A 24,112-nucleotide genomic window follows, 5' to 3' on the forward strand; every position below is an offset into this window, starting at 1 on the left:
AATATTTCTATTATCCTCTGAAACACTCTTACATTGAAAAGATGTCTTAGCAAAGAAAACTGAGAAGGAGCAGTTAGGAAGCCAAAAGGAAACTATGGGTCCTAGAAACCAAGAGGACAAAGTATTTCAAGGATGAAGGAGTGACCAACTGTGTCAAATGCTGCTAGGGCATCAAGTAACTCAAATGAAGACCAAGATTCATGACAGAATTTAACAGTATGGAATCCATGGTGACCCTGACAAAAGCAGCTACTGTGAGGGTGTAAGCCTACCTGAGGCGGGTTCCGGAGAAATGAGAGGAGAGCATCTGGAGGCAGCAAGAAGAGACAATGATCTTAAGAAGCTTTGCTGTCAATAAGGGTAGTGATTGGGGGGTAAATATTTGTAAGCTAAAGGGGTAGATTCGGTAGAAGGAAAAAGTGATGATTTAAGATGGAAAGGGTAAGTGTCCAGGAGGACTGACTGGCTTGGGACAGGGGCAGGGACTGTCCATCCAGAGTACAGAGGAGATGGCAGAGAATAAAGGCACAGATGCAGATACGTGGGAGCTTGTGGATGCTTTCTTCTCATTGCTTCCATTTGCTCAGTGAGCTGGGGAGCAAGGTTATCAGCTAAGAGGGAGGATGGAGCAAGACTGCTTTGGAGTTTTTTTTTTTTTTAATTTTTTTTTTATTTTTTAATTTTTATTTCTAGGAGAGAGAGAGAGAGAGACAGCATGAGCAGGGGAGGGTCAGAGAGAGAGGGAGTCACAGACTGAAACAGGCTCCAGGCTCTGAGCCGGCAGTCAGCACAGAGCCTGACGCGGGGCTCGAACCCACGAACCGCGAGATCATGACCCAAGCGAAAGTCGGATGCTTAGCCGACTAAGCCACCCAGGCGCCCCAAGACTGCTTTGGAGTTTTAAAGAGAGAAGGGAATATGTGAAACTGTCCATCAGGAGATTTGCAAACTTGAACTGAAAGTAAGCCCAGTCAATAGCAGTGGGTATATTTCTCCATCAGTGTTCAGCTATGCAGGTTCATGTATGTGAGTACATGGAGAATACTGGATTTACATAAAGTTTTTTTTTTTTAGAAGAGACAGAGTAAGCAGGATGAGGATGAGGAAAGAGGCAAAAAAGTTGAGGGTGTAGAAAAGGTGGTTATTATAATATTATTATAATGATTAACCTATGACTGAAATTGGAATGAAAGCAGACAGGAACGAAATAAAGATGTAAAGAAGGAGTGAAGGACAGAAGAAAGGTTGTAGGATCAACAGATGGAGATTCTGGAGGGTTCAAAGGACTGTTGGAGTTGGTATACTACAGAAAATGAGCTGGAAAGATAGGATGGAGGGGTGGCAAAGAAAGGGATGGTTGTAATTAAGATTATAGGGAAGAAGAGGCTGAGCTAGGGTAGAAGATAGGAAGTCAGGATCTATGAGGCAGGATTACAGAATGGATCATCTATATGGATACAGAAGTTACCAAGAATTATAACAGGGCTAGTTGTACCGGAGAGAGTGACAATGTACCAGCAACTAAAAGATGCAAAGAATGAGGGATGACCAGAGTTGGGGACCACTATAATAAGTGGTGGTTTGACACAATTTCATCACATTAAATTCAAAGATGGGGGTTTTCAGTGGCTCAGCTGGTTAAGTATCTGACTCCTGATTTCAGCTTATGTCATGATCTCATGGTTCGTGAGACTGAGCTCCATATCAGGCTCTGCGCTGATAGCACAGAGCCTACTTGGGATTCTTTCTCATTCCCTTGCACTCTTTCTGTCAAAATAAATAAATAAACACTAAAAATAAAAATGGGGGTTTTCAGAGAGAAAGGAGGGAAAAGGGCCTGAAAGTAGCAATAAGGCATTAGGAACACACTCTTCTCCCTCTAGGTTCAGTGGTACACGAGAAAGAGAGAGATCAGTCACTCGTTAAGAGGGCTAGGGGAAGCAGCCTTTAGAGGACAGGCAGATTTCAAGTAGAGAAGAAGCTGAGGATACAAGGGCTTTAGTAAATGATCATTAAGTCATGGAAGCCACAGTGGAATAGTTTAAAGATAGGTATTTCTGGCTTAACATGTCTCATGATGAATGCATATCTATCTTCTCTGATGTTCAACTCAAGAAACAAGCTGGAGAAAAAAGTCAGTGAATATATTGATAGAATTTGTCTCCAATATGGTTATAGCTCACTTTGAGTGTGGACTTTTGAACTTAAACCTCTACCTTTCCCCCTACCTCTTTACATGTGTAGATACACACACACACACACACACACACACACACACACACAGAATGATATACTGTCTTGAAGTTTTATCTTTTCTTAGTCTGTACCTTGTAAGGATCCTCAGGGTCTACCCAGGCCACATGAAACATATGACGAATTTCCTCTGCCAGTCCAATTCGTGCTCCGCTGTTGGCTGCTACAAAGATGCGTGGGATGCCCTCTGCCCTGGCAAACTCAGAAGCTCTGAGAAACAGCAAATCTTCTTGGGGCCCAAAGGACCCAATTCGGTATGTGATGTCATTGCCAATAACAATGATATCTCGGCCTTCTGGATATTCAGGACTTTTAAGGGTCATTTTCCAAGCTACCATGCCAATCTGCAAAAGCACAAACAAAAAAATAAATAGAAGCTTCTTACATGCTCAATTTTTTTTTTCAGGTTCCCCGAAGGTATCAGACTATACCTAGACACAGCCTTCACGTGAAGATATGCACTGCTAAAGAGCCAAGTTTCCTCTGGGAAACTAGAACAAACATTCTAATTCTAGCATATTTTTTTAGGTTATGGTGAGAACAGCTGGCTTGCTATGTATTTCACAGTTGTTTCAATTCCTTCTTCCAACCTGCTTAGAAAAGATGAAAAGCCAAAGTCTAATACCCTCAAGATACATGTGGAAGAACGCCATGCTACAGGCAATTAAATCCAGAACTCCCTAACTTACTATTCTAACTACTAAGACACTAGTTCCATCTTCAGTGAGATTCTTTCTGAGAAACTTCTTACACAGGAGAGAAGAGGAGAAAGAGAATCATCTTTCACAGACTATACAACTTCTGTGATCCTTGGTCCTTTTACTGTTCTCCAGCATTTGATAGGAATACCAGCAACATTCTTTACTGGCTAGCTTCAGGTATCCTCCATTTCTGCAAGAATTCACTATAGCTCAACATTGCATTCTTGCTCTGAGCATCTCTTGCCACTTTCTCCCAGTACCAGGAAACCAAAGCATGAAGAAATGATATATGTAAATTTCTACTCTCTGTTCAGTAGCATTTGACCAGCTACACAAATAAATGATATTGACTTAAAAGGCAGGGGTGACATGTCTCTTCCCAAATCCTCACAGCCCTCTCTTCTTTTAATCCCCTTCTATATGAGATCTAGTCAATCCTTCTACTTGTTTATTTGCTAGTTCCATTTCTTTTCCATTCACTCATACGCCAGTTACAGCTGCAGTTTTTCATGCCTGCCTGTCTGTTTCCCTATACCCGGATAAGTAATGCTTTCCATTCTTTTTTCCCCCTATTTCTTTCTGTCTCCCTCCCACCCCCCACTGCACTCTCATCTTCCCCCCTCCCCCCCACCACTTGCTCCCAAACACAAAGCCTACCAGATAGGCATTCCTGGTCCTGCCTAATGGAGCCCAGCCACATCTGCAGCCTTGGTCCCTCATCCCCAGGCTGCTGCATATCACCTCATTGGGGAGCCGGCCATCAAGAAGGACCATTAACAGATGTAAATAGCAGCATCCCTGGAAAGCCACATGCATCACCCAGACTCAACCGGGCCAGTGATCATAAGCTCTGAGTACACATTCCTCAATCCAATTGCACATCCACTGTAATCAGGCTGGTTGAAGCTTTCCACACAGCTATTTGTGATTCTCAGCATTAAGAAATATATATATGAAACACCTACAGATAAATATAAGCTATTTAATATATCATACCATTGGCCAAATACAAATCAAAATGGGTATAATACACAGAAAAGAAAATCCAATCACCTTCAGAGATAAGGTATTATTCTATCTGCTCGTTATAGACACAAAAAAGGAAGGAGAAACAGATCATCCAAAATATAGCATGGAGAAACTGCAAGTATCAGGATAACTTTGGACACGGTTTTTAAGAAGCTGGCTAATATAATGCTTGTGTGGGGAGAAATATTTTACCTGCCTTCTCACGTGGCCCTCTAACCTAACATCTCTTTTGTTTTTCATGAAGGAAAAGCTATTTCCTCTAAATGCATTTGTAGTTAGGAAGACTGGTTTTACACCAAATTTTATGATATATTAACCTTAGCCACCTAGGCTAGAAGTAACTTAGAAACAAGCCTTGAAGAATCTACTTCAGCATTTGCATGCTAATGCAAACATTGTGTCTGTGTGGTACTGGGCAGGCAAATAATACTCTTATCTTTTGTTATTACCTGGGGACTCTGTGTCACTTGGGCAGTCAGTTCAGCAATTGGCTAGGTCATTATACTTGCAATATTGACTTCTAATTAGGTGTCAACACAGCAGCACCAAGAACACACTACTCTTTATCAATGTCTTTCCAAAGTGTGTTCCTCATCGACCACCTCCCTCCCCCTTTAAAAAGTACCAACACAGAATGGAGAGCACTATCCCAGTTTTCATATAGTGAGATTCCCTAGTAGAGGAGGTTAAGTTTTGAGTAAGCATAATGGATAAACATCCAAGAAAGCATCTATTGCTCAACTCATACAGAAATTTAAATTTTTTAAAAATTTTATTTATCTTTGGGAGAGAAAGCATGTTCATACATGCATGCATTGGGGAGGGGCAGGTAAGGGAGGGGGCGGAGAGAGAGAGAGGAGAGAGAGGAGAGAGAGAGAGAAATGGGGAGAGAGGGAGAGAGAGAGAGAAAGGGAGAGAAAGAATGAATCCCAAGCAGGCTCTGTGCTAACAGCAGGGTTCGATCTCACAAACTGAGAGATCATGAACTGAGCTGAAATCAAGAGCTGGATGAGCCACCCAGGCACACCCCTGAAATTTATATTTTATTGCTAATTCAACAATAGGGAACATAATGAAAAAGATGGGCTTTGGAGTTAAACTAACTTGGATCCATATCCAGGCCCTAACACTTAGCAATTGTGTGACCTTAGAAAAATAACTTTATTGAGCTTCAATGTCCCCACATACAAAATTAATACTCCCTATGGGTTTGATGAATAAACTATTTGAAACAGTAACCTATTATATTATCTTCAACATACAAAATTTGCCCCTTTCTCTCCTCTCAATCTATCCAAATCTTGCCCATTCTAAAAAGATTCATTCAAATTTCACTTCCTTAGTAAAGCTTCACCTAGTCTAAAATGACCCCTTCCTTCTCTGATCTCCTACTAAGACGTTCATGTAGAGAATTCATTTGATAATTAATCATATATTGCCTAGGACCGTTTCTAGCTTGCCAGCCTAAACCATTTTATCATCTCCTCCAGTGTCTAGCAGGATCCCTACACGTAATACGGGAGTAATAAATATTTGCTGGTTCCATAGTCATTTCATTTTTTAAATGATTCTTGGAAAATAGTCAACACCAAGGGCTTAGAACACTGTCCATGACTTATCTCTAGGGATCACAGAGTAACAGTCTTAAACATCATTCAACTCTTCTATTTTTAAATATAGTTGTTTTTTCTTTTTAATGTTTGTTTATTTTTGAGAAAGAGAGAGAGACAAAATATAAACAGGGGAAGGGCAGAGAGAGAGGGAGATACAGAATCTGAAGCAGGCTTTAGGCTCTGAGCTGTCAGCACAGAGCTGGACACAGAGCTCCAACTCATGGACCTCGAGATCATGACCTGAGCCAAAGTTGGATGCTTAACTGATTGGGCCACGCAGGAGCCCCTCTTTTATTTTTTAAAAAATAACAAGAGTAATAGCTCCCATTAAGTGAACATCTATCACATGCTGTACTATACTAAATATTGACAAATACTGATAGTAGTTAAGAGATTAAGCTGTGGAGTGTCAGCCTACGTTGGTCCAATCTCAGCTTTCTTATAGCTGTATAATCTTGGACCAATCACTTACCCTCATATAGCTTCAATGTTTCCAATTATAAAAAGTCTTCAAATTATTAGTATTAATTCAGAAGCAGCTGTTATTATTGCCATGAGAAAACTAAGGTATAGAGAAATTAAATACCTAGTTTTATACCTAGTATGTTTATTTTTTAAAATATGGTTCACATTATTTCCTTGACTAGAGAAATTATGGAAGTATGTTCTAGACTAGGGCCACTGTAGTTAGCAGAAACAATACAGCAAGATGAACATTAGTTATAACACAAACATAAATGTCATCAATCCTTAAATTCAATGTGGTATTCTGGAACAGAAACACAGACATCTGTAGAAAAACTGGTGAAATCCAAAACAAAGTCTGTATTTTACTTATAAGTATTATAGTAATATTAGTTCTAAGTTTTGATAATTATACCTTGGTTATACAAAGCATCAACATTAGAAAAATCAATGGTTTCAGTTAGATCTATTTTCACACACCTCTTTCAGTAGACATAAAGATTATTTGAGCAATAGGAATAATGTAAGATGTTAACATTAGGTATACAGGAACTCTTTCTACTATCTTTGTAACTTTTCTGTAAACCTAAAATATTTTAAGATAAACCGTTAAAAACATAAATGTCATGATGAAAACTTTTTTGGAGGGAAGTAAACTGGCTAATAAGGTCATCATTAGTGTCCTGTACAGCCTTGCAAAACAAAAGCTCTGAAGACTATGGACAGCATTTTAAAATACCCATGATGTGGGGTGCCTGGGTGGCTCAGCCATTGAGTGTCTGACGTCAACTCAGGTCATGATCTCACAGTTCGTGAGTTCAAGCCCCATGTCAGGTTTTGTGGCAACAGCACAGAGCCTGCTTTGAATTCTCTGTCTCCCTCTCTGTCTCAAAGATAAATAAACATTAAAAAAAAATACCCATGATATAATACTATATTTGAAGAGGTAGTATAACAAAATTGTCTTTATATGATAATAATTATGAGAGGCAAAACAGTGTGGTGGTTAAGGGCAGATACTCAGAAGACAGATTTGAAGAATCCAAATCTAAAAGAACCTGACTGACAGAACAGAGAGTCAGAGTTTTCTAGCCATTTTAAGTTATTGACCTCTATGTGTTTCAGTTTCCTCATCTGTAAAACAGGGCAATAGGACCCTATTTCTATTAAGTTTATTATAAGGATTAAATCCATGGTAAGCCTTAGAACAGTACCTGGCACACAGTAAGTGCATAGTAAGTGTTACAATACTGCATCTAAAGGCATGCTGGGGTGGCAGGGGAGAAATGAAAGAAAAGAACATAGCAAAATGAAATGATAATTATTTAGAATGATGGGATTGTGGTTTTTTTCCATTTTCTAAATCTTCCTTAATGTGTTTATTAAATTATCAATGCAATACAAGTTTAAAAGGTAACTAAGACTACCAAATAGTTCATTGAGTGACAGGTATTGTATTATCTTTACTTTAGTGTACATTTGAGCATTTCCACAATAAAAAATTTTTTTAAGGAAAAGCAGCTCACCAGCCTAAGGATTTTTCATACTTTACAAAAACTGACTCCAGGTTTCAGTCCTGCTACAACAGATATTTATATAAAGTTAGGAGAGAGATAAACACATGAAAATTAAAAATCAAGACCCACCTGGAAGGGAGACTATCAAGCACTGCCTTAGTTTGTTGGGGCTATCATGTCATTTTTAAGAAAGAAATGCTCTGCAATGATGCTGCCAAATGTAAACATATGTATCTATAGGTTTATATAATATTAATATCTCTACCTGAGAAGTAACTGCTTCAGTGTTTTTCTGGTCTGATGGTTAAATACATATTTATACTTTTAAAGTCAATATTTGTACAATAGACAAGAACAGTGCCTATCAGCTAAATACATATTTAGGACTGTACCACATGTATTACAAACATGTACTAAAATCGAAAGCTTATATTTATACAGAGCTTTTCATCTTGAAGGGGGCTAAAGAGCTTTACAAACATATGTACATAAAAGGACATTCACACTGATAGGCAGGGAAGGTATCAGTACACCCACTCCTCTGTTCCCCAGCAGTCTGGGTAGGGACACATGGCGTCAACAGATGTGGCTCCGTAACAGCTGCAAAGACATGTAACACACTAATCCACCTTGTGGTGTACAGTCACTGGAAGAGGGCTTGCTTGCAACTTGAGAAGAGCAGCTGCTCTCCCTCCAGCGGAGAAGCAGCCCGGCCATTTCCAGCTTTGTGTTTTTAAATTATTCTTTACCAAACTCAACTAATCACTTGACAAAATTGAATTTGATACTGGAAATGGTTTCTGAATGCAAAATACTTTCTGTCTGATGATGAGAAGTAGGCTGAAAAATGCTTCCCCCTGCCCTTGTTATTTTTTTTTTTTTTTTGGGCGGGGGGAGAGTGGGAGAGAGAGAGAGAGAAGGTCATAACTTTCAGGAGAAATGGTTCAAAATATTCTATCTAAGAATAGCTTCATCTCAGAGGATTGGGTCATTACTTCAGAAGACAGTCATATTTTCCCCCCATTTAATTAGGACACTGTTAAGTTTTTCAGTCAAATTACTTTATATAGATGGGTCTATCTATATTATATACACAATGGAGACTTTATATTGAAAATTCTGCAATCACTATAAAAGTATACACAAGTGTGACAATGTGATTAGGAATGTGACATTTGCTGATTTCACCTAAGCCCAAGTTGCCTAGTATATGAACTGAAAAATAATAGCCAAAGGAAACTCCATCACCGAATCCCCTTGTTCCACCTTCTCTCTCCCTCTAATGCTTTTATGCAAGTGAAACCTAGTGAAAATGACACTCTAGGACTAAGGGTTAAGGAAGCAACAAAAGGGCAGTGACCTGAGAGAGTCTGCAAGTGTGGGTGGGTTTATGGCATAAGGAGGTTCAGACTCAGGCTCCGTGGCCCTGGAAATACACAAGCTTCCTCCCTGACCACTGACTTACCAAATGGTTCTAGGCAGTTCCTGCCAATTACATGTTCATTAATATAGCCATAAATTGTTTAAAAATACATAATTTCAGATTATTTCTGATAACACAGGCTCCTTAGGTTTAAGGTTACCAAACTAAACTAAGGCGAGGGAAAAAGGGAAGAGGATCAAAAGAGTTACTGTGAATAAGCTGAGGATGAGCAGAAATAAATATCTGCCTTATACAAGTTCTAAGGAAGAAAATATTTCTTTGGCCACCATCTGATTCTGGAATAAACACATGCAAGTGAGGGAGGAGGGAACGGGGAGGAGAAAGCAAGCACAGGAGAACAGTCTTATTTAACTGTTTTTATGTGGGTAAAATGATTTGTGCCACAGTATTTCCATAAGAAGTGGGACCATTATTTTCCTGTAGAAACACATTTGGTTTGAAAAGTATCACTGGACAGGATGTGAAAATCAAACTGAATGAATTATTCACAACCCCCGATCAGAGGTGATCATTATTTCTGATGCTCCAAACAGTGATTAGGATTCTGCCCTGAGATGTCATTTTCTCGCTGAGTAATACCAGCGACACAGAAAGGCATTATCTATCTATCCATACATGTATTTTTTCTCCTGGGAGGACCTTGGTTTAATGTTACTATAACAGGTACTAAAAACATGACAATATTAACATTTATTCTGATGGTGCTCATAAATGCCATTAGTCTGACACAAAGCGTCAACACTAATCATGATCCAAAATTAACATCAAAATTGACATCAACATTAATTGTACTACCAGTGTGAAGAGAATGTGCAATTGCGCACACGCGCGCACGCACACACACACACTTTCCAAAGCTGCTGTTACTACAAAATAAAATACTAATATTAAGCTCAACCAATAAATTTGAAGGGAAAGCTAAGGGGCAAAACCGGACAGGATTGTGTTTCTAAGAATGTAAGAAGCATCCATCAACTGTAGCTATCTATGCTGTGGGAAGCAGTTAAAGTATATCTTTGCCATGGTTGCCTTTCTTCTATCTCCTCACTTTGAGTTCAGCTGTAATAATATTTTTCTATGTAGACTTAAATAGAGGTGAGACTGTGGCTTTAACATTAAAGCTTTATTTTCCATGCTAAAAGTCTAACAGTTGAAATTTTCTGGCAAAGCCTCCTGTAGCTATTGTGTTACCACTGCTAATGCCAGGAAGATGACCATTCTGCAAGGCCCTGGAGCAGCAATACAAAGAATTCGCGAGCATTCGAGCTGAAAGGGACCTAAGCATGATTTGCATTGTGGAGATGAGAAAACAAAACGAAGGCCCGGTAAGAAAGAATTTGAACTTGAGTTCCTTTACATACACATAATAAAATGTTACCTCTCCCCACTTTTATATCTTGTATGGAATGTTACATCTTCACTTTTAGTTAGATATTATCAAAAAATAATGACAGTATTAACTCACGTTAGAATTTCATGAAAAAAATATACTCGATGGAATAGTAGAAAAATACTGTATAGGTGTTAAAATGTGCCTTTTTAAACCACAAAGCGATACAATGTTTGACATAATTTGCGCAATTCAGAAAAAACATGCTGAAAAAAATGTCAATGCCTTTCCATATTGTATTATCTGCTAGATATCATATTCCGTTGCCTAGTGTTGTATGATCACATAAAAGAGCTGAAGACAATTTTCTTAACAGCTGAAAAACTCTTTTTCATGCTTGGATAATTCAAAAATGGCTGAACAAACTTACCTCAACCTTTCTAAAAGCGATAAAAGAGGAAGAAAAAAACATTTTCAGAGCAAAAAAATTTTCATCCCAGAGGTAATTTTTTGAAAAATATTACTGATGATTAGAAATAATAATTTCTAATTGAATAGGGGAATTAACTCTCCTGCAATATTTATAAACATGAAACCACAGTAATTTTATGCATATACAGACGCAATGCTTTTAGTAAACATACCAATTTTTTTTTTAAAAAGCATGCAATAGAGCACATACAAGCCAGTGGTATTTGAGAAATGGGGCACAGGAGTAATTGGATGATATGGAAATTAACCAAGTTGGCCTACTGCAGTTCAAGAAGCCTTGCCCATTAATCATACAAACGAATGTTGAACTCTGATGCTCCATGCTACACCTCATCCTTGGGTGTCATCTGTTGCTGTCCTGATGTTCATTATTGCCTTTAGTTGGAGCTGTAAAGTCTCTTGAGATAGGGTACTATATCACATCTTATTTTAGTAAAATCTTAAAACTTAAGGTATATAAAAATGCTGGCAAGTATATCCTTTTGTTTAAAGGCTATCTTATCTTTAGGACCAACTTTTGGAGGGGACTGAGGAGCCACTCTGGTCAGCCAATGGATGTATTAGGATTTTCAGTCAACCTCAATAGGCCTTGGTTCGCTAATAATGAAATGAGTCAAACGAACTAATCCACCTGTTGAAAAATCTCCAATACCAATAATAGCCACTCAGGAAGAATTCTAAGAAAAGTATATGCAAAGTAAATAGGTGATGGGTACTAAGGAAGGCACTTGTAATGAGCACTGGGTGTTGTACTGTAAGTGATGAATCACTAAATTCTACACACTTTATGTCAACTGGGATTTAAATAAAAATTTTAAAAAAGAGAGAAAAGTATATGCATCTCAAAAGAACAGTGTTAAAATTCATTAAAAGTAATTCCATGGCAGGAAGACATACCTTTCAGAATTAGCCACAATATTTTTCTAATGAGGGGCTCAACTTTGGTTCCAAGGATCATTTTATTTATTTATTTTTTTAAATTTAAGAAGCTTTTATTTTTTTTATTTTTTATTTTTTACAAATAGTTTATTGTCAAATTAGTTTCCACATAACACCCAGTGCTCATCCCCACAAGGGTCCTCCTCCATGCCCATCCCCCCTCCCCCCCACATCCATCAGTCCTCAGTTTTTGTCAGCATTCAAGAGTCTCTCATGGTTTGCCTCTCTCCCTTTCCCCTACCGTTTCCCCCCTTCTTCTCCCCCTCGTTCCTCAGTTAAGTTCCTCTTAATCCTCCTATACGTGCAAACATATGATATTTGTCCTTCTCTGCCTGACTTATTTCGCTCAGCATAACACCCTCAAGGTCCATCCATGTTGCTACACGTGGCCAGATTTCATTGCTTCTCATTGCCATGTAGTATTGCATGGTATAGATAAACCACATCTTCTTGATCCATTCATCCGTTGATGGACACTTAGGCTCTTTCCATGTTTTAGCTATTGTTGAGAGTGCTGCTATGAACATTGGGGTGCATGTGCTTCCAAGGATCATTTTAGACAAAGACTTGTAACCAAACATGCTCATTCAGAGGATAAAAGAAAAATGCATAGTATTTCTAAATAAAACTATCTTAAGCACATATTTCATGTCTTTTTCTGTATTTGAAATTCCTATCTTGTTATCCCTAAAGGAGACTCAAAACTGGGATTTGGGGAAGCTGTTGATGAAAAACAAGACAAGCATAAATTATGAATGCTTATATGTAATCAGTGGTGTGTGATACTTTTCTGCTAAAGATCTCAAAGCACTTACACTTTCCCATCTTCAGGGATAGATTGGTGGCAAGGACCATTAGTCTCTTTTTATAACCTGAACAATCAGTGCACAGACCATGGTCCTGTTTTTCAGATTTGCCTTCTTCAGGTCTATTTCAAAGCTCAACTTCAGCATACTACAATACAAATATGCCTCTCTTCCAACACATATCTAAAAGATTGACATGGACTCAATTACTACACCCAGCACGAAAAGGTAAACTGACAGCAAAACAATGAAACAAAAGCACAGTAAAATACATTCAAATTATATTTACATTCAGAGAACTATTCCGAGGCTAAATTGAGTAAAACAACATACAAAAGTCTAATGTTAAACTAGAAAAATATTTGGGTTCTATGTGCTTGAGAGATGGACTCAAGCCCACAAACATGCACAAACTCTCCCCAGTCAGAGTTTCAGAGAGTAATAGGTTCCACTAGAATCTAAGTCCAGGATAACACAAGGAATTCCTTTGAGAGGAGAGAAAATGTCAACCAAGTAAATTCAGACAGAAGGTTATAGTGGTTTTTCTAAAATAAGAGGTCCTTTGGATTAAAAGGGCTAGCCTAAAATTGTCAAAATGGGTCTAATAATTAATTTCTTACAATCTTTCAGGCTTCTATAAGCTTACCAACTTCCTTTCCTTACCAACCCCCAATGTCTTTTTGTTTGTTTTTATGCTCAAATTAGAGGTTTCAAAGAATTATAGCAACATATAAGTGAGGAACAGTGTCAAAATGATAAGATTTGTTTAAGCCAGGGGCGCCTGGGTGGCTTAGTCGGTTAAGCGTCCGACTTTCACTTAGGTCATGATCTCGCGGTTCGTGGGTTCAAGCCCCGCGTCAGGCTCTGTGCTGACTGCCAGCTCAGAGCCTGGAGCCTCTTTCGGTCTGTGACTTCCTCTCTCTCTGACCCTCCCCTGCTCACGCGGTCTCTCTCTCTCTCTTTCCTAGAAATAAATAAAACATTAAAAAAAAAAGATTTGTTTAAGCCAGTCAGTAGATGTGGGAATATTTGATATATCACTCTCCATATTTTTTTAAGTTTGAAATATTTTATAATAAAAAAATTATAGACACTTACACCTTGGTGAAACCAGATTATCAGCATGCTGCCAACAACTAAATATTGGCAAGGCTGAGCAGATCTAGGATTGAATTCCTAATTCCCACCATCCCTACCCTTTCACCTCAAGAACATAAAAGATACCAGTCATGATGGCAACAAGTCTTTAAACTTTAATTTCCACTATTTTTTTCCTCCTCAATCATCTTCTTCCTAAAAAGATGTTTCTTGTAAAAAATGTGTAGGGCAAGGATGTGATAAGACTCAAAAGATCTCCGCCAAAAGAGTTAAAAACGCAATTGCATACTGGAGGAACACCAGGCAAAACCTACCACACTAACTGAAAAAAAAAGGAAGGATACCACTGGATCTGCCTCACCAAACAGGGCAATTCAAGAGGCTTGTCTGAATGCCAAGCTGCTGAGAAGGAAAAACCCTGACACCTAGTGCCTATCTGAAGAAATGAAGCCTTGGAGCAACTCCAATTCTTAAAAGAGTGATAGTGTGTGTGAAGGTAGTCATCAAATTGTATTCAATTTGGAATATGCTTATCTCCCAGAAATATTTTAAGGAAAAAATTTAATGCCACACAAGAATTCCAGTCTTTAGTTGCTGATCCTTTTTGGAATACACATCCTGTACCTGATTATTATAGCTGATTCTAAAGAGAAATCTTCCTCTTATCTCAGTTTTTCATTATGATAGGAGAAATGAGGGCGAGGGTTTGCATGGTTAAAAAGGCCATGTGCTGACAGAGTAAGGAAAACAGGGTCCTACTTTCTGTCCACACTGAAGGTGCTATAAAAGTTGCCTATCATATCCTTCATTGCTGCCCAGTTTCGACATTCATGATTTATTTCATGGAGCAGTTAAAGGAAATATAATAAAAGAATGCTAATAGCATTTTAGAACAAATAAGAATATAGTCTCAGGAAGGCTAGAGTTTTCTTTGTCCTACACCAAGCAAAGTTAAGTTGTTCTCTGTCAAGGCCGTTACCGCCCTTGGCTTGATCTTAGCCTGAGCCTTTTAATAACAGGATTTAGTGCGAAAAGTAGCTGCAGTGGATTGTGAACTGTTACTCAAAATGTTCCCACCTGCAATTACAGCTTCAACCAAATGATCAAAACAGGTTAGCAAACTGGCAGGAAAATGAAAACAATTCTTCCAAAATTGAGAAGCAGTAAAAGTAGAACAGCAGTTTCTTCCTCTGTATCAGAGGAACAGTACTTCCTCTGTATCGAGTCCCAACAGCACACCACTCATCTAGCTGTGAATTTACATATACTGCCCATCACTGTAGCTTCATAGCAGCTAGAATTGAAATAAGTTTAGTCTATTTTGTAATCACATTTTCCACAATTTTCATCTTTACTTGAAACTATTTAAAAAATCCTAGACAACTCATCTTTGGAGCTATTTGCAAGTAACAATTCACAGATTTGGTCTACATCTCTTTTATTCCTACTCTAAATTCATACTAAATGCAATGCCATTCAAACCTGACAATGAGAAAAATGTGTTCTCTTACACTTCTATCATGAATAAGGTGGCATTCCTTCAGTTACATCTTTCTTGATGGGAAAGGGACAACTAGGAAAATAGAAAGAAGAAAGTGGCTAACACCACATCAGAAAATCTCTTTTTCTCCTGCTTTTAACATGGGGACAATGTTCAAAATGCAGGTCACATCTCTGCTGAAACAGCCAATATTCTTTCTCAAATGGCAAACAAGTTACCTAAAACTAAATGGTACTGAATTGTTCCAAGTCCTGGTCCCATCACCATTTTACCTATTTACTGTCCTGGGGGGAAAAAAAACAGGGAAGAAAGAGAAAGCCTGGCCACCCATATAGCCAGTGCTCTGATAAGTACAGGTTGTCTGCTCTTGATTATGGGGAAAACCATCTCGATTCATGGGGAAACTCTGTAGCAATCTCTCATTTACCTTTATTCCTTATATCCATGTGCTAGCTTTTAAACCCAGAAACTCCAATCCTTGAAGGTAATGCAGTATCACCCACAATGATGACCTGGTAGAGCCGTCACCTTTGGAGAACACCACATTATGATGATTTAATGTCTATGCAGCATCAATACATTTACATTGAGTCTTGGCTCTCAGAACATTAAGAGGTCAATTTTTTATTCCTTTTTTAATAAAACGATTTCTCAAGGTTTTGTTCAGATGCCCATTCTCTTTGGGACAGGACAGATTTGCTCCAAATCTCATCAGCTTGAGCTCTTTTCCTTCCCTTCACATCACTCTTGGGGTAATGCGTAGAGTGCCTGGCTCATGACAAACTTGTCTCTTTGGCCAAAGAAAATTAAACTGAAATAGCTGAAAGTCAACTTGCTCTGATAAAACTGGGCTCAGCATGAGGAAATACATCCCACTGATGCCTCATCATCTCTTAGGCACAGCTGTCCCTCAGAATTCTGACTGCAGAAACTCCATCTTCAGATTGGTTGGCTTCTCAGTGAACGTGCACCATTGTATGCTCAAGCTATTGGTAACAGAGTTTTGATACTAATACCCCAACCCCATTCCTGTTGTGCAATACCCTATGATCTAGCTACAGCCACTGACTGACTTACCAGCCATCCCAGGCATTAGTCACTAACTGCTCACAAAAGAACATTGGTCTCACTCCTCCCGAGCTCAAAGACTCAGAAACAGCAAGCTAACAACTCAGCCTCAATCCCAGTCAATCATCTGAAGAAAAGGAAAAGAGAACAAAGAAAATAGGCAACCCTTTAAGGAGGGGAAAGAATGGAACAAGAAAGTGAGAACCGACAAAAACAAAAATAAAAAATTTAAATACAATTAGATTTCTCAATTTCAAGATTATTAAAGCACTGGGCAAAGGGAAACATATGGTCCCCAAACTGACTCTACTGCTTGTAACTATAACACTATACAGCTGTTTAAGACATCCCTTTTCTACCCAGGTTTTTGTTTGAGTCTTAAAGGGGTTAAAAAAACCTTTAATTTTTTTTTATTCGTGTGTGTGTGTGTGTGTGTGTGTGTGTGTGGTCTTTGGGTACAGAGTCCCGTATAATAAGACTATTTGTATTCATACTGGCAGAGTAAACACTACATGTTCATGCCCAGGCAGCTCTGTGCTTGTAATTTCAGCAAGAACAGAGCTCTGTCCCTCTGGGACTTCACTATTCCCCCAGTCTCCATTCGCTCAAACACAGAATGAGAGCAGAGAGAAAGCAGGAGAGAAAGATCATGGCAAGAGGTTTAACAGAGCAGTGCAGCTAGCTCTTGTCTGGCCCAAAATCTCATTTTTTGTTTTAATTACATTAGTTAAGACCATTTTTCTCTCAGCCCCGTGTTCACAAGGGGGTCTTCCATTCCTAAAGACTACACTGTTGTGTAGTTGTGTAAATCAGAATTTAGGTCTAGCACAATGAAGCTTTTCTTTGCTGTTGTGGGGCTCACTATGTAGATGCCACACTGTGGCACAAGCCTCTGCTGCAACTTGGTGTGTTAATGAGTACATATCTATTCTTCTGAAAATTCTATGCATCTTCCCTCCCTAGCCTCTTGCCTTTGCTATTTGTTGAGGCATTCAATTAGAAGAACTGTAAGTCTGATACTCTCCATCTGGTCCAATGGCTGCATCCATCTTAATACCAATTCATCTACTTTTGGCATCCACTGGTATACTTACCAAAACAGCATACACCTTGTATATACGGTAACATTTTTTGAAAAAGATACTGCACAGAATGGAAAATACCACATATTATCTCCAAAGGTCTACCCAGCCTGTTTATGGAGAACACCTGGGTAAAGATTACTCTTTCTAAAGAATGAGATTTATTTAGGGATTCTATCTAAGGTTGAAATAAAATCCTATCTCTTTTTAGGTTTATTATTGTTGTTTTGGTTGTAATTATACCTTAGAAACATAGTTAAAATCAGGAAGAGGAGGAGATATGGTATGACTCTGTATCATTATTAATAGTGCACCATAAGAGAGAGGATTCCAATGTCACAAAATGAATTCTTAGATAACTCAGAAATGGGTCTTCTGCTACATTCTTTTATGTTTAAACCCCTGGTTCTGATTGAGCCCCTTTAAGAATATATTTACCATGATCATAACAGCACTAGATCAAATTACTTCAGTACAGAAAATATACCAAAAAAGGTGTACTAGTATGTAAGTAACCAAATTAAAAAAAAATCAAGCAAAACAATACTTTAAATGTTTTTATTATAGAAAACGTCTGGGGTGCCTGGGTGGCTCAGTCAGTTAAGCGTCTGACTTCAGCTCATGTCATGATCTCACGGTTCATGGGTACGAGCCCCGCGTCGGGCTCTGGGCTGACAGCTAGCTCAGAGCCTGGAGCCTGTTTCAGATCCTGTGCCTCCCTCTCTCTCTGACCCTCCCCTGCTCATGCTCTCTCTCTCTCAGAAATAAATAAAACATTAAAAAAAAAAAAAAGAAAATGTCTCAGGGGCACCTCGGTGGCTCAGTCAGTTAAGCGTCCAACTTCGGCTCAGGTCATGATCTCACGGTTCATGAGTTCCAGCCCCACATCAGGCTCTCTGCTGTCAGCATGGAGCCTGCTTTGGATCCTTAGTCTCCCCCTCTGGCTGCCCTTCCCCCACCTGCACACTCCTGTGTGCATGCTCTCTCTTCTAAAAAATAAACATTAAAAAAAGAAAAATCTCAAAATTTCAGGTATATACAAAAAAAGAGAAAGCAGTCTATTCCTATGTATATATCATCTAGCTTTCATTAACAACTCATGGCCAGTTTGTTTTTTCTATATTCCTGCACTCACCCCTCTATTACTCTGAAGTAAATCCAAGACATTGGATTGCTTCACATGTGATTATTTTAGTAGTTATGTGTAAAAGAAAACATTACTGTTTTTTAGAAAGCAAAACTATAATACCATTTTAAAAAGTACATTATCACACCTAAAAAATTAATAATTCCTTGATTAATGTCAATGTTCTCTCCCTAAAGAACTCTACCAACAAGACTACTATGTGCCTATGCAGCATCTAAATTAATGCTACTCAATGGCCATCCTTACGGAAACCTGCTACTAGCAGGCACAGAGATAAGAAAAGTGGGGGGTGGGACTCAACGACTTGCCTCATTTCCTCCCGGAAGCCTGTTCATGCGGACCAGCTGACCTTGATCATCCAACACGAGCTCAGTATATGTTAGTATGTCAGAAGGCAGGGGGGGTGATGGAAGGAATGCTTGAGTGGACATAGACTCCCAGAGTTTGATCAGAGACTAGTGGAGGAGAGAAGTTTGACTAATCAGTGACAATAAATATTTCAACACACACAAAAATAAATATTAAGTAGCAATCTGATTTTGCTCTTTCCTTTCTAAGTGTTGTGCTGAGCATCAAAACATTAGACCAAATTCTGTAGCTCTCATTCTGAGTTAAAATAGACTTGTCATTATTTTTCACATAACGTTATTTTTCACATAACGTTTTTTACATATCAAAATAAGGCACTTTTCCAACAAAGTCAAATAAATTACTTAGTGATTCTGAATCAGCACAAGAGCATTAACAAATACAATACGCCTAACAAACATACCTAATAATACCCTAAGAAAATTAAAATAAAAAACTAAGTAGCATTAATCCTTCTTTTTTAAAAAAGAAGACAAATCCTAGAAGAATAGAAAAATAGCCAGGAAAAGTGATATGACACACAGCTAATACCAAAAAAATCTAAGAAGGCAAGAATAAAGTTTCTACTAGAGGCTCAGGGGAAGCATCCTTTTCCTAATGTCTTTTCAGATCTATAGGCCCATATGCAGGAATTAGCTCATCAGGGATGTATGACTATTTGTAAATGTGCAGATCAATTCTGCTCAAATTTGAGAAGACAGACACACCTATTCATTTTAAAACCATTATGATTTCCATTTCCAACTTCCTATTACCAGAACAAATGCCTCATGAAGTGGGAACTAGCTGTTTCTTCGGTTGTCTCAAAATATTTAAAGGCAGTATGATGCATTCATACCAACATATTCCAATCACAGTGTTTATGTCTATTCTATAGGAAGAATTACATAAAGTGTCATTTCTATTTATAGTTCTGGCATTGGGGAACAGAACATTCAACCTGTAGGGTAACAATGTTGGCAATACTAAATAAAGGTAGCTGTGTTTCCAGAGAGAGAACTTATAAACAAATGACTACATACAAGAAATCTCTTGTATTTACGAAGGCCATAGAATATTACTTTATTAAAACTCAAATGTGGTAATACTAGTAGTATTGACTAGAAGACTTGGAAAAATCCTGTATTCATAGATTTTTTTTTTTAAAGGACAAATTCAGTATTCTTTTGATATTCTATCTCTTGCATTTTCTGCTGCTGATGTACTTTTCTTACCTTCTATTGATGGAAGAAAAATCTGCAGCATAGAGAGGATTCACCATACAGATCAAAGGAATTTATTTTCAAATAAAGGATGAGAATCATAATGTATTTTCTCATACTAGTTTTTATTCAGCTATAATAAATCTCCCATGAAAGAATTGATACTTTAAACTGTGTATCATGAACTCTATATCCATTTGTATGTCATCAGTATTGATTCTCATCATATTAACCTATCAGCTAATAACCTGGGTTATCTTGGAAAATAGGAAAAAGAGAACTAGAGTTTCAAGGTTTTTTTAATATCCATAATTTGATTATAACTCAGGAAATATACAGCTGAACATAACTCCTCACATAGGTCATGGTAAACTACCATCATAGGCATGCTGTCTCAGTTTACTTCCTTCTCAACAGAGGCTTCTATCCTCACCATTCCTCCTATTAATTCATAAAGAACTATCCAATATTGGAGTTGGCAATCACCAAATCCCAAATGAGACAGAAATGAGAGTAGTGTCAAGATATTTCTTGGCCTCTGGGCCATTCCAGGCTAAGCTGCATCTAATGGAAATTCAGGAAAATCTTGTCTCTTTAGAACATATCAGAGCCACCCCCTCCCCCTCAGGTTGGCACCTTTACCTGTCGAAACATCTCTGGGATATCATATATGTATGTTGTCCCCAAGGATTGTGCCTGGAATCTCTTTGATTGAAGGAGGTCTTTGGTGACATATGGAGTGTTGATTAACATTCCATGCAATGGTCCCTGTTTGTCTCCATATGCCTGAAACATGATCTGCAGGAAAAAGAGAATGACAGGGGGAGTTAAGAGACAGAGAAGAAAATCAGCTGCCTAGAGGGGCTTTTTTCATAAATGTTATTTCTTGACACACGTTTTTGGTGGGTTGAGTAGCTAAGACATGCCTTTACACATTGGATAGTGTTCTCAGTTCTCTATAGATTAACCAACTCCAAAACATGGTATGTGACCAATGATACACCATGGGTTGCTCTCACTTTTGGATTAGTTGAAATCAATAAGAAAGCACACTGTAAATTTCACATCTCAGAAACATACTGACAATGCGTGCCTTCTAAAGTGACTTGAATTCCATATACTCAGAAATGAAGTATGTCAATTAATCCAGCATAGTTCAGCTTTATGCTGAAGAGAATTCTGCTCTTTCTCTAACAGTGGAAGTCCAGGTCAAGACTCTACCCTATTATCTGTGCTTTAGTCTACCCGATTAGAAGGTGCTTCATAAGTGTTAGCAGCCACACAGAGGCTTCAAAGATTTCTGCCAGAAGTGGATTTCACCCATCCATCTAGTCAGTTCTTGTTAGCTCATTAGACATAGCCCATAGTAAAATAAATGTATTTTATATATACATACATATATATAATATAGATATATATTTATTTATACCCTCCAGTGTACTATGTCTACAACTACTGAATAGCTCCTGCAATACCTATACTGTCACATAATGAAATCACACTAATTTTTAACCATTTCAACTCAAGTATTTCTAGAAGAGTATTTCATACTTCATATATGTAGATAGTTTTATTTGCTTATAAATATTGTTAAGGGATGCCATTACTTCAACTCAGTTAATATTTATTAAGTGCCCAGAGAGTACAAAACATTAAAATAGGCACTTTATGCACGAATACATAAAACCTAGATTCCCAACACAGTGAATACAAATGGAGCCTGGGAAATAAGGATATGTGGGTATACACAAATATCTATTCTGGTATAAAATGTATAAGCTTAAATCTACCATTAAGGAATAGATTTGTGAACATGATATATATGTCTAACAACATAATTAAGTACTTTCCCAAACCCTGGATACCATTTAGCTAAATGAATCCTTAGCCCCCTAGCTCAGAGAAACAAATATGTTCTGCTGACTGGTCAGTCAGGTTCTATACTGGGCACAAATTGTCTTGGGCCACTTAAAACCCCACAGTATGGAGCTTTCAGTCCTATTCTATATCACTAGTGGTGAAACTCACTGGGTGGGAGGTAGAATTAGCAATGTCTTAAGTAGAAATGGTAATGTTTTAAGAGATTCAAAGTGTTAGGTGTAGTCAAGGTATTAGAATGAAAAAACTGGACTCCTCAGAGAAGATAAACCAAATTAAAATAAGAAAAAGGAGTAAAAGCAGTAGGTCCTTGGAGCTACATTCCTGTCTATTAGGAAAGACAAGAGCTGTGGGTACAGAATCTTAGGCTCACTTTTGCCAAGATAGAATGAAGTTAGGCTGGTCAGTGGTTAAGCGACATAACTATGTGGACTGAGAAAGGAGGCTGATGAAAGCCCTCTAGGTACTCTTGCTGCTGGTGGGACTTTAAAATGGTAGGACTACTTCAGCGAATAGTTGGGCACTTTTTTATAAAGTTAAAAATATACTTCCTGTGACCTAGTAATTACACTCTCATGTATTTACCCAAGAGAAATGAAAACATATTCTACATAAAGACTTGTAAATGAATGTTCATATAGCCGCTTTATTCATAGTAGCCCAAACTGGAAAATAAAGCTTCAAATGTCCACCAATAGGTGAACGAATATAAAAATTTTGGTACACTCATAAAATGGAATACCACTCAGCAATGAAGAGGAACATACCCAGGGTCTATGAAACATGGATGAATCTCAAAAATACTATGCTGAGCAAAAGAAGCCACATAGACACTCTACATAGTGTCTAATTTCATTTATATCAAATTCTAGGACAGGCAAAACTCATCTATAATAGAAAGCAGACCAGTGGGTGCCCAGAACTGTGACTCTACCTTTGACTGCAAAAGAGAATAAGAGACCTTTTGGGAGTATCAAGATGTTCTCTATCGTGACTGTGATGGGGGTTATACAGGTTTATACGATTTCAGAATGAACTGAAGTATACACATAAAATAAGTACATTTTATTACATGCAAATTGTATCTCAATAAAGGTGACTTAAAAAATGTATATTTCTCCCTTATACTACACACTGGGAATCAAATGACTCATGCGACGGATTACCCAAATCTCTTCTCCCCACTGTGATGGCTGGTATCAGTGTTCAATTACAGCTAACACCACAAAGACTTTACAAGGAAAATGAAACAAAATGAAGCTCAAGCCACTCAACCTTGTTCCTTGTTGTCAGAATAAACGATGTGCTGAACAAGAGGTTGATGGTAATGGATAGCACTGGATGATCAGCTACCTCCATTAATTTCATTTTCTACTATAATGGACATAGTAGTTAAAAACTGGTAAAGTGTTCGTCTTACAGGTTTATGAAAATATACATCTATTTTATATATCATACACCTTTCATCAGTGGCCATCCAAAAGGCTTCTCTTGGGAAACAATCTCTGATCCCATAGTCTGTTCCCTTAGAACCTTGTACCTATTTTATGATAGCACAAATCATAATCATATTACAGACAAATTAATTATCTGTCTTCTTCCACCCTGATGCAAATTTCCTAAGAATAGAGATCACTTTGAATCCATAGTGCCTGACACACTATATAGGTGGTTAATCAACGTTACATCAATTAACAAAATCAATGAATGATACACAGGGTTCTACATTATTTTGAATTCATATAATGACTCACTAGAACAAAGAAAGGGAAAAAATAAATTGGCAGTAAGTATCAGGCAGGCATTAGGAGCGCCAGAGCCGACTTGAAGGCTGTTCCTTTTGCTGGTTCCCTCCTCTGGCCAGTGACTCTGGGGTTCACATTCCACAGTGGCTGTTGAACTCTCTCAACTGAAAAGCCTGAAGGAGACCTCTTCCTTTAGGGTTGCCTAAATAGGTAGGACCCATGGCAATAGGGGTTCTCCCTCAGGCAAAGGGTAGCTCATTCATTCTTTCAGATACTTATTGAGTACTTATTTTGTGCCAGGCGTAGTACTAAATCCTGATTGAAGGCATCTGAGCCTTTCATGCCCTTGTGTCACCACTAGCCAAAATGAAGGAAATCTAAGAGCTTTCTAATAAAAGAAAGGTAAAATAAAGTAGTTATGAAGAACAAACAT

The 24,112-nt window shown here is 38.1% G+C and overlaps 1 protein-coding gene across 6 annotated transcripts in view; it reads right to left on the reverse strand.

Moving 5' to 3' along the window:
* Positions 1 to 24,112, reverse strand: part of ACACA (acetyl-CoA carboxylase alpha) — a 272,064-nt gene that overhangs the window by 71,917 nt on the left and 176,035 nt on the right. For all 6 annotated transcript variants that reach the window (XM_039256323.1, XM_039256327.1, XM_039256326.1 and 3 more), the window contains 3 exons: positions 20,699 to 20,854; positions 18,794 to 18,940; positions 2,328 to 2,597 (listed from right to left, as the gene is read on the reverse strand). In XM_039256323.1, the coding sequence (XP_039112254.1) occupies positions 2,328 to 2,597; positions 18,794 to 18,940; positions 20,699 to 20,854 (573 nt within the window). The remainder of the gene's footprint in view (positions 1 to 2,327; positions 2,598 to 18,793; positions 18,941 to 20,698; positions 20,855 to 24,112) is intronic.

Source organism: Hyaena hyaena, unplaced genomic scaffold, assembly GCF_003009895.1.
Source record: "Hyaena hyaena isolate Hyena2069 unplaced genomic scaffold, ASM300989v1 scaffold_568, whole genome shotgun sequence".
NCBI lineage: Eukaryota > Metazoa > Chordata > Mammalia > Carnivora > Hyaenidae > Hyaena > Hyaena hyaena.